Source organism: Palaemon carinicauda, chromosome 25, assembly GCF_036898095.1.
Source record: "Palaemon carinicauda isolate YSFRI2023 chromosome 25, ASM3689809v2, whole genome shotgun sequence".
Classification (NCBI taxonomy): domain Eukaryota; kingdom Metazoa; phylum Arthropoda; class Malacostraca; order Decapoda; family Palaemonidae; genus Palaemon; species Palaemon carinicauda.
Window position 1 is genome coordinate 53885830 of NC_090749.1, and position 15000 is coordinate 53900829.

Consider the following 15000-nt stretch of genomic DNA (forward strand, 5'->3'; position numbering starts at 1 on the left):
TACTATGGATCTACTAAAAGTCAGAAGGAAGTATATAAGGCTGAAGTTGAGAATAGGATGGAATCAGCCTTGGGGAAGTGGATGGAGATAGCGGGGGAGTGGTAGATGATAATAAAAAGCCAATCAAGCTAAAAGTCAAGATCTTTATCACAGTGATAATACTAGAGTCAATGTATGGAGTGGAAATGGGGACTCTATAAGACATAAAGAGGAAGTAAAAGTTTAGAAATCAGAGATGAGAATGCTAAGGTGGATTATGGGAGTATCACTGCTTGAAATATGGTAAAAGGATGAACTAAGAGGAATGGAAGATTACAGAGGTTATGTGTCATGACTGAGACGGTTTGGGCATGTGTTGAGAATGGATGGTGGGGAGGGAGTGAGGAGGGCTTGGGACTTGGGAGGAACCTATTAGTGGGAGAAGATTGAGAGGGAGACAGAGAATTACATGGCGAAATAAGGTGAAGGGTGATATGGAGAGAAGAGGTTTGGTAGAAGAGGATGATGACTTTGATAGAAGGCATTGGATAGGACGCATCAGGCAACTGACCCCTTAAAGTAGGGATAACGATGTTAAAGGTCCTATTGTAAGGTCACACTAAATTTCAAGGTCTTAAGGTTAAATACTACTTTAAATTCAGTCGAAATTTGAATATCAAAAGAAGAAATGATCGTAAGGTCAGGTAATACTGGGAATGTGGTCATAATATTAATCTCCCCAGTACGACCTCGTTCGTAAGTTCGCTCCTGGTTCTCAGGTAATTAGCAGAGAACAGATTTAAAAAGATATGCCTTTTGCTGGCAATATCATCTTTAGCTGAAAACTTTCCACATATATTTTAAAACTTTTACCTTCCTGGATAAAAAGTTGCTTGCAAGTTTAACAGAGAAAAAAAAATATCTCAGAAACTCCCCTTATAAACTCATGATTACTTTTGATACGCAAAACTTAACCGAAAAAAAAAAAAACTTTTTTTTTTTCTTTTATTTATCTAATAGGTTCGGTTCGCTTTGAATGGAGTCTTGCGGTTTTTATACGTAGTTTTTCAGTGTAAAAACTTCGTTTCTTCGCATAGACAAATTCATGTGTATGTTTACAAAGATAACAAAATATGAGTATAGTTACTTCTAAATTGCTCTTTTCAATCTGTATGGATAGAGTGCAATGCTAGAGGTCTGATAACGGTCAGTGTATGTAGGCACGATTTTCTATGGTTAAGAAAGTGAGTTGTAAATGGGATAAGGATTAATGGGGGTTTTCAGATAATATTGTACAGATTTAAAAATGTGAAGAGAGAAATTGCAGAAGTCTCCAAGGGAATTTGAAAATGATGAGAAATTTGAGATTAATTGTAACCCAATGTAGGTTTATAGAGTTATGGGAAAGATAATATTATACTCTCAATATTTCGTACAATATATAGGTCAGGGGAAGTGATTCTATAGGAGAGAATTCAGAAGCTGGTCAGTAGAAGAAAGATCTGATTTCCACAGGTGCTAGTGATGTCAAACTTGTGATATTAGAAATCTTATGTAATATGTTTTGGTAATGTTCTTAAACAGTTGAGATCAAATTCGATTTTCAGAGGCAAGGAATTACTCTTAACGATGAATGCGAAATTATAAAATCTTTAAAGGAATCTATTTATGAATTTCTTGTAAAGGAAATAACTCAGAAAATCTTTTTCATAAATTAAGAGCTTTCATTCTTATGAATAATGGTACTCGTATTTTAGCTCAATTTGGAATATACAAATAAAAGATGGGACAATCTGAGGCACTGGGAAAACAAACGCTGTTAGAAAACTCCATAGAGTTAAGAATGAATATGACCAATGAAAACCCTGTAATATGATGTGACGTTTCTTTCAATTGTGTCTTATTTACCTGCCATTTACATTTATACATAAAAAAACAACAAATGCAAACGTGTCTAGTCCACTGTTGGACAAATCCCTCATACATCTTTATTCACGTTTGGGGTTTGGCCAATTTTCATCATCACGCCGGCTAGTGTGGATTGGTGATGGTGGGAGACTAGTACAGATTTGCTGATTATGACGATACACAAACCCTTTCACCACGTTAAGGTATCCCCATCCAGAAAGGAATATTTATACACAACTCTATGGAAATAACATAAAGTTTTAATTTTGACTATTGGGTTAATTGACATTATTATTCGATAATTAACATTAGTACTTGAGATGAGGTCCTAGATATTTATTCCAAAGGCCGTGGTTTAGGACCAGAACCACCCAATTCCCCTTCAGTCCACAATTTACAACGTTTCAAAATGTCATTATAACATTACTTTGTTACAGTTACAACTCTATTGCAGTTTCTGTTACTTGTGACTTGGTTCTCTGTCGCTTTTTCAAAACTGACAGTTTTTGATTCCTTGTTGCTCTTCCCAAGAACAGCTTTGTATACAGAGGAAAGGTTAGGTGCCGAGCAATAAAATTCTCAGGGTGACTGTTTTTCGTCCAAACACATTTATTCATAAGTTTCCCACCGGTAACTTATATTTTGGTACTATATTTATTCAAGTTGTTGGTAGTTGTTTGTGGTGTTCAATACCCGTAGATATTTTATCAAGACCAAATAAATAGGAAAATATATGTTACAGTCATTTTAGAGAATTGGTCATTTTACAAAATAAGCGGCCATTATGCTAAAAGACCAAATTCGTGGTCTCTTTGCAAAATTACCTAAATATCTTGACATTTTGCAAAAGGGCCAATATTTTGGTCCGTTTACAAAATCATCAGTATCATTGTTAGTAAGGTTATAAAATGTCCAATCAGCAAGTAGCTAACCAAACCTAACCTAACCTAACCTAACCTACTTGTTGATTGGACATTTTATAACCTTACCAACGATGATACTTATGATTTTGTAAATGGACCAAAATCTTGGCCCTTTTTGCAAAACGTCGAGATATTTAGGTCATTTTGCAAAGTGACCACGAATTTTGTCTTTTTGTATTATGGCCGGGCATTTTTTTAAATGCCAATTTTCCAAAATGACTGTAATATATACATTGCATAGAGTTTGAGTTTCCTCATATATTTGCTGTTGCCTCCTTTACATAAAGCTATGGATAATTCTTTTGCTATTGTTGAGTATGTTGACGGTAGTGCTCTCCACTATTCTGTCTTTGTCACTTCAGTAATTGTCGATTTGTTTTTTCACTTTGCCCATTTCATCCATTATCAGTCTTGTTTTGGCCCCTTTTGTAATTTTGTCTTTTGCTTGTGTTTCTTCAATTCATTATTTTGTTTGCTTTCTTCTCCCCCTTCAAAAAACAATATTCTGTCACTTAAGCGATCTTTGATTGGTTTCTTTTCATTTTCATTATTACTTTAGTAATACTCTCATTAGACTTTTTTTTCATAATCTTCCTTATTCAGTCTTTCTTTGTCTCCTCTTATTACTTCAAAGTCTGACATTTTGGTCTTTATAATAGAGCACCTCACTAATTCTGTTTATTTCTTTGTCTTTATATTCGTGCCATACATCTGAAAAAAAAACGGTAATATAAGAGAGGGTCGGAAATGCCTACCCCGACCCTGGAGACCTTAGGCACTAGCATCATGTAGGGACTATGAGGTACCTTCATTGTGCCTTAGAGTAGATGACGGCTTCTCTAAACAGTTTCTCTCACCTCCCTCAGTATCTTCGTTATACACAGAAACTGTATATATGCTTAAAAGGTTAAAAAGTCGCTCATGAATGGCAGAGGCAGGGGGCAGTGACACTACCCTAGAGACTGATAATATATACATATGATCAGCACCCGAGGCCCGTCTCCATCCAAGTTATGACCATGAAGGGGCAGGCAATGACTGCTGATGCCTCATCAGTTAGATCTATGGGCTCTCTCAAAACCTCATATCCTTTGCTCATAAGGATGATGAGTTTGTAGACACTACAAGAAACTATCGAGCTTGAGCGTGTTTCCAATCCCAGTCCAGCAGTTCGCCATGCAGGGACGTTCACAGTAGGGTACCACAACCTAGAAAATGTATATATAGTCAATTCTTTTTAGTGAGGCAGATTTACACCCACTCGCAGGGGTGCCCTTTTAGCTCGAAAAATTTTCATGATAGCTGATTGGTTGGACAAGATAATTTTAACCAATCACATAGCAGGAAACTTTTCCGAGCTAAAAAGGCACCGCTGCGAGTCGGTGCAAATGCGCCTCATTAAAAAAAAATTGAGTGTATATCCACATTGCGTCTCTGGATAGTAATGGATCTTCTCTTCCCTACAGGAATCGGCCCTACGACACCAGGACAAAGGTCTGTCCTCAGAGGGTTGGGTAATGGCTGCTAACGTGTCTGGAAATGGGATGAACCAATGGGTCAAGTGCTCCGCCACCAATGATGTTGGAGGGTCGTCTCATCCTTGCGTCTTCTCCATCTCCTTAGTTGGTGAGTTCAAATCTAATAACTCTAATAGATATTTGGTTTAAGGCTTAGTCTATGCAACGGCTCCCCAAGTGTTCATGTTTGTTTATTTATCTCATTTTATTTTGTTTTTTCATGATATAGATTTTTCTATCAAAATTTATCTTCACTGAATAAAACTTTGCCAACTAAATTATTTTATAACTATCTTATTCAGATGAATGTTATTGCCATGTTAATTCACTTCTCTCCTCTATATATTTCTGGCAAAGAAACAAAAGAGGTATAAATTCCAATTTATAGGTCATCTTATGTGTTTTCATGTAATGTTTAATTTCCATGTATTGTTTTTTTAGGGGGGGGGGCATCTGAAAATATATAACTGAGGTCAAGTGTATAGGTTCTTCAAAGTTTTCATTCAATTTCCTGTATATTTCTAAGCTCCCTATATTTTCAAAGTCTTCTTCCCATTGTGTGAATTTGGCTTCTATTTCATCTTTGTCATTTATTTGATCTGTTATATATTCTTGCTCAGCTCTGAAATACTATTCCTTGTATAATAAATGTTATATTTTTCCATATCTCTGCACTCCAGCTTCCCACCTATACCCTGTTTACATAAATTTCCCTATTACTTCCATATTTGATGAAATACCTGTAAATTTATTTGCTTTTGGTATTTTCCATTATGCCCCACTTTCTATCCTTGTATATTTTCTCTTTAGTGTCTCTTAGATTTATTATATTGGTTCCATATAAATTATAAGGTATTTTAGTGCCCTTCAAACATGTTAGTACTATTTTTCTTTATAAATGCCAATGTTAGGTTTGCTGGTTTTGAGGCAATTTAAATAAATTCCATTTCCTTGTGTTTGGAATATACTCCTCTTACAATCCAGTTCAATGCCAAAATAGAATATATTTTGTACTACTCTTTTGCCTTCTAGACGACCAAGTATCTTTCCTCTTATATACTTTTAATGTTCCCCTTTTCTTGGTATATTTCTAACGCTCAATTTGTCCCTAGTTTCCTTTAGGAGCTGAATATTATATTTTGCATATTCTATAGTTCCCTCTCTACCAAAAGCATAATGGCTCTGTCAATGCTAATTCTTCTTTAAAATTCTCCTTTTCTCTTCTACCCTGTTCATTGACATTCATGGGACCAGCTTACACAGTGATGTTCATCCTGTGCTTCTTGTCGGATTCCACTGACAAATTCCATTTCTCGCAGACCCTCCACTAAATCAATATTCATTTTTTTCGCACTGGTTTATGCGAGATAGCATTTATGATTTTCGGGGGATTCTATATTTTTTATTTTTTTATTCTTTTATAACTTCCATCAGTGTCTCCCTTTTTAGCAAGTCGGAAACCTTACTAAAGGCTCTAGCAGTCACTATTGTATTATATGTTCATCAATTTGGCTCTTTATGACAAAATATTGTAAAATAAATGTTTTATTTTGTCTCCTTTTGTTAATCCTACTTTACATTCATATTTTTTTTTCATGTGTTTTTTTTTTAATTTCCTCTTTTAATATTATTATTATTATTATTATTATTATTATTATTATTATTATTATTATTATTATACCTAGAGCTTTTTCCATATGTCATTTTTTTATATCCAATATTTTTTGTTTTGGGTCTCCTCCAGTTGTTATTATTATTATTATTATTATTATTATTATTATTATTATTATTATTATTATTATTATTATTATTATTATTATTATTATTATTGTTATTATTATTATTCAAGCTTAAATCCTTGCTGGAAAAGGAAGATGCTATTAGCTCAAGGGCTCCAACAGGGAAAAAAATAGCCCAGTAAGGAAAGGAAACAAGACTATGAATAAACGATTTAAGTAATAATGAAAAATTTAATTGAAATATTCCTAAAATACAATAACAACATTATAACAGATAATTCATATATATATATAGACTATAAAAAGATTTATTGATTTTTCTTCAGCTGCTAATTCATTTTAGTAACATTTCTAAACTCTCTTCAGAATTCCTCAGTTCGTTGTGAATCTCAGGTTTTGCCTCTATTGTAATAGTCCTTGTGGTAATTATTGGTTTTTACAATCGCTCTATTTTTCATTTCTTAGTATTTCTTTAATTGCGATGTTCATGTGCTCGTGTTATCATCTAGTTCGGCCATATCGTTTCCACATATCCTTTTTTTTTTCGTTATTTCTTACTGTCTTATTTTATTTTCATGTTTGCTATATGTTTTTATAATATTTATTAATTCTTCTTTGCCTTCTTTTTCAGTTAGATTCGTTCCTTTTTCAATGCAAAGATTTTTTTTCTCTGTTTTATTGTAAACATTCTTTATTAGAACATTATATTCGCGTTTCTTTTGTTTCTTATGTTTTTTTTCTTTATTACAAAGACAGTAGTTTCGTTTTCTATTAGCTATCGCAAGTTTTCATTCCTTTAATCATATATATTTTCCAATGATTCCCTCACTCTTCTCTCCCACCGTTTTCCCTACATTAAGGGATCGGTTGCCTGATGCGTCCTCTCCAGTGCTTTCTATCAAAGGCATCTTCCTCTTCCACCAAACCTTTTCTCTCCATATCACCTTTCACCTTATCTCGCCATCTAATTATCTGCCTACCTCTTGATCTTTATCCTCTAACAGGTTCCTCTGAAGCCAACGTCACTCCCTCTCAGGGCTTCCTCACTGCCTCACTCCCTTCCAAGCCCTCCTCACTCCCTTCTAAGCCCTCCTCACTCCCTCACACGCTCTCCTCACTCCCTCACACACTCTCCTCACTCCCTGACACACACTCCTCACTCTCTCACAGGCTCTCTTCACTCCCTCACAAGCCATCCTCACTTCCCCTGAAGCCCTCGTTGCTCCCTCTCTGCCCTCGTCACTCCCTCCCAGGCCCTCCTCACTCCCTCCCAGGGCCTCCTCATTCCCTCTCAGGCCATCCTCACTCACTCCCTGCCTCCCTCCCAATCCCCCTTTGCTTCCTTCCTCCCAAGCCCTCTTTGCTCCCTTGCTCCCTCCCAAGCCCTCCTTGCTCCCTTGCTCCCTCCCAAGCCCTCCTTGCTCCCTCCCAAGCCATCCTCACTCTCTCTCAGGCCCTCCTCACTCCCTCATTGGCCCTCCTTGCTCCCTCCCAGGCCCTCCTCACCTCCTCCCAATCCCTCCTCACACTCTCCCTCCCTCCCAAGCCCTCCTCACTCCCTCCCTCCCTCCCAAGCCCTCCTTGCTCCCTCCAAAGTCCTCCTCACTCCCTCCCAGGCTCTCCCAAGTTCTCCTTACTCCTTCCCAAGCCCTCCTCACTCCCTTAAGACCCTCCTCACTCCTTCCCATGCCCTCCTCACTCCCTCCCAACCATCCTCACCCCCTCTCAGACCCTCTTCACTACCTCCCAAGCCCTTCTCACTCCCTCCTAAGCCCTTCTCACTCCCTCCCTCCCTCCCAAACCATCATTTCTCCCTCCCAGGCCCTCCCAAGTCCTCCTCACTCCTTCCCAAGCCATCATTTCCCCCTCCAAAGCCCTCCTCACTCCCTCCCAGGCCCTCCCAAGTCCTCCTCACTCCTTCCCAAGCCCTCCTAACTCCCTTCAGACCCTCCTCACTCCTTCCCACCCCCTCCTCACCCCCTCTCAGACCCTCCTCACTCCCTCCCAAGCCCTTCTCACTCGCTCCCAAGCCCTTCTTATTCCCTCCCAAGCCCTCCTCACTCCCCTCCAAGCCCTCTTCACTCCCTCCAAAGCCCTCTTCACTCCCTCCCAGGCCCTCCTCATTCCCTCCCAAGTCCTTCTCATTCCCTCCCAAGCCCTCCTCACTCCCCTCCAAGCCCTCTTCACTCCCTCCAAAGCCCTCTTCACTCCCTCCCAAGTCCTTCTCACACCCTCCAATGTTTCCCTTTTCCTAAAGAGGCTTTTTTGGTACTTTCTTCGCCGGTCGTACACAGATGTTGCTGTACTACTTTCAAAAGTACTCTCCACTCGTAAACTTTCATTAATCTCTCCTCTGTAGTTTTCTTTTTTTTCTCTTTTTTTTAACATTATCAAGGGCATTCCTTCTAATCTGGCTTTGTCTATTTTTGTTAGTATTATTTCTTATACTCTTTTATTGCTTGCAACTCTCTTCCTTGGATATTTCCCTCTTCCTTTGTTAGAATGTTCGTTGTACTTGAGATTGATCCGAAATATTAACAAATGTCACGCAAATTATCTATTCGTTCTCTGTTGCCACCTTTCATAAAGTGTAAACCCTTACATAATTAACACCAGTATTCAGTCAAATTATTAAAGTATTCAGTGATCGTGCATCCAGCCAATGAATATTCCTCCCGTAATTTCTATCCAATTTTTAATATCCTAAAAACCCTACTTAATATGACGTTCACTAATATGATTAATATTGCCACTTATTTTTGATATTCCATTGTTAACATATAATTCTCACTGCTTTGTCCCTATTTCTGTCTTTCATTATTCCATGCTAGATGTTGCATTAATGTCCATTTGAAATTCAATATTATGCAAAAAAAAAAAAAAAAAAACATTTAAGAGATATAATTTTGCATTCGCTTATATCTGGTTTATTACCCTTTAGTTATTTTGGGTCTTGTTTTGAATAAAGACATTACCTTTGACAATTCTTTAGATATCCCTTATCTATCTCTCCCTCGTCTCAGCTCAAATTGAACCTGCGTGAGATATCTGTGGGTGTAATATTTGCTCAATGATTCAATTTTATTCCAAAAATGACTTTTATTGGGGGCTGCTACATCTTAACGCCAAGGTCAAATAGTTATCCCTATCTGAAAACTGTTCAATGAACAACACTTAATTTTCCAGCCATCTACATATTTCCATCAATGAAAATAAAGGAAGAAAAAAGAGCGTGTTCTTCCTATACGGCAGATCAGGGCGAGTTAATGTTGTATTGATCAGTTTATGATAATCGCTCTACGGGAATGGACTCCCTATTTCAGAGGATAGTAATCTGGTTATTCTCTCTCTCTCTCTCTCTCTCTCTCTCTCTCTCTCTCTCTCTCTCTCTCTCTCTCTCTCTCTCTCTCTCTCTCTCTCAAATTTATTAACATTATTATCATCAGACTTCCTATATTTTGTTTATTCTTATTTATTCCTCGTTCTCACTCATAGTTTATAATTTATTTTTCTCTGAGTCAGAAAACTGTCACTTTCTATACAGAAAAAAATATATAGAATTTGAAATCTGCAATTATCATTACTACATACCTGCATGCCAACATCAAAATAAGGTTAATCCTTTAAAAGACTTTTTAGACAATTATTATTTATAAAAGATATGATAAGGTGTGTTGAAGTACGTATAACTTGTAGGTTACATGAAATGTATGCTTTAAGAATCTCTTCCTAGAGGTAGAGTTGGAGACAGGAATTCCTGGCATACCTCACTCTGAGGAAGTGTACCCTGATACACACTTACTGCGTGACAAGTAACCAAACAGATAGTGTAGGGAGAGATAGCAGATGTGGTGAGCGGGGATAAAGACAGAGACGCGAGTTGTACCAGGAATTCCTGTGTCCAACTGTACATGTAAGGAAAGGCCAGGGCTACGACAGTAAAATGTGATCCTCTGGTAAATCATGGTCTTATGTGAATGTATAATTTCAGACAAACGTAATATACACTATACGTCTCTATTTTTTTTTTTATTGGGAAGTGCTTAAAAAGATGACATGTGCTGGACATTCGTTGTTTAGGAGTTTATGTATATACTGTATATATATATATATATATATATATATATATATATATATATATATATATATATATATATATATTATATATATATATATATATATATATATATATATATATATATATATATATATATATATATATATATATTTAAAACTTCAGCTACTTTTCTTCTTTTATGAGTATAGTGACAGTTTTATGTAAACAAACATGTGTCAGACAGATTAGTGCTATCTGTGGATGTTGGGGCTTACTCATGCTGGCGAATTTTAACAGAAGTTTGATGTTCCTGTCTTTCTTATTGTCTTTGCAGTACCATAGAAAAATATTTATTGATAAAGTTGTATGATTTTGCTACATCTACTACTTTGAGCGTTGTAAAATCAACGGCCATTGACGACAGATAATTCTTCTACCGAATTGTAAAGTCTTCCTCCATCATTTCTTCTTAGAATCATACAATAATCATTTAATATGGAAAGGAGAACTAGTAAATATTGATGACGATTTAAAAAATTTGTACAATGATATATAATCTATTTAAAGGATGTTTATGAACGAATCCATCTTGGAAATAGAATAATTTAGAAGATGATAATTTGTATAGAATATATTTTTTGTTGAGATCCTGTCAAGAGTAGGGTTCCCCTGTTGTATGGGACCGAAAAAACAGCCGTCAAAGTAGTGTAAATAATGCAATATCAACATTAAACAGTCATATTCTAACATAGCGTTTGATGAGATGAAAAAAAATTGGGTAAGATTGATCAAAAACTAATATCAAATCATAATTCACATTTATTCCACCAAAAGGTCCAATCCCTAAAGCGAAACCAATCATGACATTTTAATTCGTAAATCCAAAATGAGCAATAATTTTGAACGGAAAATGCGTATTGTTTCGTAACTCGGAAATGCCTATTGTTTCGTAACTCGGAGGCAAAGTCGTAAAACTGCCATACTCCATGAAACCCATTCATAAAGAGAGAAAACCTTGGCGTCGTTGTTCGAGGCATAAGCAAAGTAATCTGCTTGATGCATCCTTGGCGATGCACATAAAGCGTGAAAAAAAAAAAATTATTTCCTGTTACGGCAACTCTTATTTGCTCCTTAGTTTTGCTGTTATGGAAACAGTTATGGCTCATAACTGCCTGAGTGGGAAATAACTAGATTCCATATGACTTGATGTCTGATTGGACCGTTTTTATGCATGAAGTATTGTTGCCGGTATAAGTTCTGTGTTCTTTAATGGATTATTCACAAGTGTTTGTTGTTATTACTCGAGCTAAGAATTCTCTCTCGTTCTCTGTGTGATCCAAATGTTCCTTGAACATGGGGATATTTTAGCGAAAGATGTTCTCTTAGTTTTTATTTGCCTGGAATAGTATAACAAAACTTCGTCTTCAGCTATTTCATATCAGTTTTGAACACATCCCTTGAAAACAGATTACAAATATATGATTCAAAACATCCTTAGAAAAGGAGCAGGTTTACAACATTCCTTGTCGTGGATAAAGTTTAGATCATTCCTTGAAAACTTTACGAGATAATGGTAAAAGTTCAATATTCCTTGAAAATGGTATGGTTAAAAGTATCCATTGGGAAAATACGTTATTTGGACCATTTCCTCTGTGTTCAGTCGATGCTTCGCATCAGCGCTTTCCAACTACTTCTGTCCCTCATATCTTGTCCTTTATAAAGCATAAGTCATTTGATTTTTTCCATCTGAACTTTGGCCATCCTTTTCCTCTTCCATTCATCTCCTTAATCACGACCCTTTTACAAACATGGTCCTCATCCATTCTTATAACATGACCAGGCCACGAGATTTGCGTCGATGCTTCTACCGCTTTGGCTGTTCCTGTTATAAAATCATTTCTGATCCTGTCTTTCTCGTGACTACACTCATACATCTCAACCTCTTCATTTCTCCCACTTCCATTTTTATTCCTATTGCTTTTCTTATTACTCATAATTATATATATATATATATATATATATATATATATATATATATATATATATATATATATATATATATATATATATATATATACTGTATATATATATATATATATATATATATATATATATATATATATATATATATATATGTATATATATATATATATATATATATATATATATATATATATATATATATATATGTATACATATATATATATATATATATATATATATATATATATATATACTGTATACATATATGTGTGTATGTATATTTTTATTTATATATTATTCCCTTACTACAGAGCCTCCAAGTCAGCTGGTGGGATGTGCCTACCACGAAGTGACCACCGATTCTGCCGCAGTGACTTGCTCAGCCGGATCAACCTCAGAGAAACTGACTCCCACGTATCATATCGAGGTATTATTTCAAATAAGCTCATTACAAATGAGGAAGTAGATAAGTCGATTTCATGATTACTGTCCATAGTGGGAGATTTGCTAAGCACCCTTTCAATTTGGGCTTGTAGACTCGTGATTCATGCTGACATGGACATTAATAGCCAAAGAATAGTAGTAGTAGAAAATACTATTATTAATTGTTAGAAGATGGTGGATGGTATTAAAGTGTAGTAGCTGTAATAATAGTATTAATAGAAGAGGAAGGCAGATGATAAATATAAAAGTAGCAATGGTGTTAATGGAATTATTATCGATGAAATTTGAGGTTAAAACAAACATACATAGATTATATGCACCACAATCTTCTTCTTCTTCTTCTTCAGGTACGAGAAGGCAACACCGTTATCCTGACGAAGAACAGCTCAAAGCCTCGCTTCAATTTGAGCACCCTTTCCCCTGGGAGAGATTACGTCCTGGCCATGTATGCCAGCCAACAAAAAGGGCGTGGAAAAGAGACCACCTTGCTTTTGAGGACGCCCACACCAAAGGCGGAGGAAGTCGCCCCTGAGAGGGTCTCAATAAATTGTAAGTTTCATTTAAAAGGTTAACCTAGAGGCAAATTTTATGGATATGTTTAAACATCATCATCCAAAGACTACTTTAGTAGTCTGATTTTAAAGTTTCCTATATTTTTTTAGCTTCAAGAAAGTCACTTATAATGCACTGTTTTTTAAAGATTATTTTCCGTTTTTATTTCAAGAATTTACTATTGTGTTACATGCTACCCGTACTAAATGATACTATTAATGGTAATGTAGTTTATAATAATCATAATTTTGAGTCATCTATGAAAGAAACCCTTATTGCTGATATCATTATTTTTACTCATTTTGTTTCATCCATAGAAATAAAGTTATTATTGTTATCAACAGTAAACAACGAACCGAGCAGCGACATTCTCCAACCTGACGGAGATGTAGAAGAAGGAAGTGGATTGCCTGTCAACGCCATCGTAGGCGGTGCCGCAGCTGTGGCCATAGGCCTGGCTGGGGTCGTGGCAGCCATCGTGTTCTGCCGCGCCCACCGCTCGCAGAACAACTCTCGTGGGAAATCGCAGCAGTTCCACCATGCTTCGCACGACTCGCTCCTCGAGCTTCCCCACGGAACGATGTACCAGCCTTGTACCAGGCACCCTTCCAGAGGTTAGGTTTAGTCATTTATCTATTCATTTCTACTAGAGAACGAGGAAGATGCTCTGGATGTGTGCTGTTGAATCTGTGCGCCTTGGTTGGCAGTAATGTGAGCAGTAGGTAGTTGGTTGGCGACCTATTGATACTACCGCTTAAGAATTATTAGGTCGTTTGACTGGCTACTTAGTACTATATTGGATTCCTCAGCTTATGGCTCATTTTCCCTTTACCTACATATACACCCAAAAGCCTGGCCTAATCTTTACACATTCAACTCTTTCCTCACACACCTGAAAACACTAACATAACTGAAATTCTTCTTCACTCAAGGGGTCAACTACTGCACTGTTATTGTTCAGTGACTACTTTTCTCTTGGTAAGGGTAGAAGAGACTATTGAGCTATGATAAGCAGATCTTGTAAGAAAAAAAAAAACACTCCAAAATCAAACCATTGTACTTTAGTCTTGGTTAGTGACGTAGCCTCTGTTACTTGGTCTTCCACTGTCTTGGGTTAGATTTCTCATGCTTGAGGGCACACTCAGGTACACCATTCTGTCTGTTTCCTTATTTCCTATCCTCACTCCGCTATTTCCCTTGTTAGAGCCAATGAGATGTTAACATCTTGCTTTTCCAACTAGTGTTGTAGCTTAGCTAATGATAATAATCATTAGTTATTTGGCGTTGTTGGTTACAGCAGGATAGAGAAATGTATGGGCGTAGCAACCTCATGCCAAAATTACTTGATGAAAATCAAAATAAAATCACAGTATCCTTACTGGTGACCTACCACTGGTCAGTTCCCGTGATCAATCCCCTCTTAGATCTGATAGATTCCACTGCAATACGACCTCACTGTCCCTCTGAGATAGGGAACGGGCATTTGATTCTATGGCTGAGTAGTATGGCACATGTAAAAGAAATGGACATATAATGAGAATGACAGGTTATAGATGGACATTAAGAATATCAGAATAAGTCCCTCGAGATTGTAAAAGACGCAGAGGAAGGAAAAGACGATTAGTCGACGAACTAAGGAAGTTTACGGGGTGGACTAACAGAGAAAGACCATAAACAGACGCAAGTGAAAGATCATGTTTGAGGCATTTGTTCTGCAATGGACTAGTAAAGTAATGGTGAAGGCGATGATATATATATATATATATATATATATATATATATATATATATATATATATATATATATATATTATTCCTTGATAAGCTACCACCCTAGTTGAAAAAAACAGGATGCTATAAGCCCAGGGGCCCCAAACAGGGAAAATAGCCCAGTGAGGA

General features: G+C 36.5%; 1 protein-coding gene across 1 annotated transcript in view; it reads left to right on the plus strand.

Moving 5' to 3' along the window:
- Positions 1-15000, plus strand: part of LOC137619031 (uncharacterized) — a 226992-nt gene that overhangs the window by 205655 nt on the left and 6337 nt on the right. Inside the window, exons 13-16 of the mRNA XM_068349230.1 lie at positions 4277-4436; positions 12418-12533; positions 12898-13099; positions 13447-13716. Coding sequence (XP_068205331.1) covers positions 4277-4436; positions 12418-12533; positions 12898-13099; positions 13447-13716 — 748 coding nt within the window. The remainder of the gene's footprint in view (positions 1-4276; positions 4437-12417; positions 12534-12897; positions 13100-13446; positions 13717-15000) is intronic.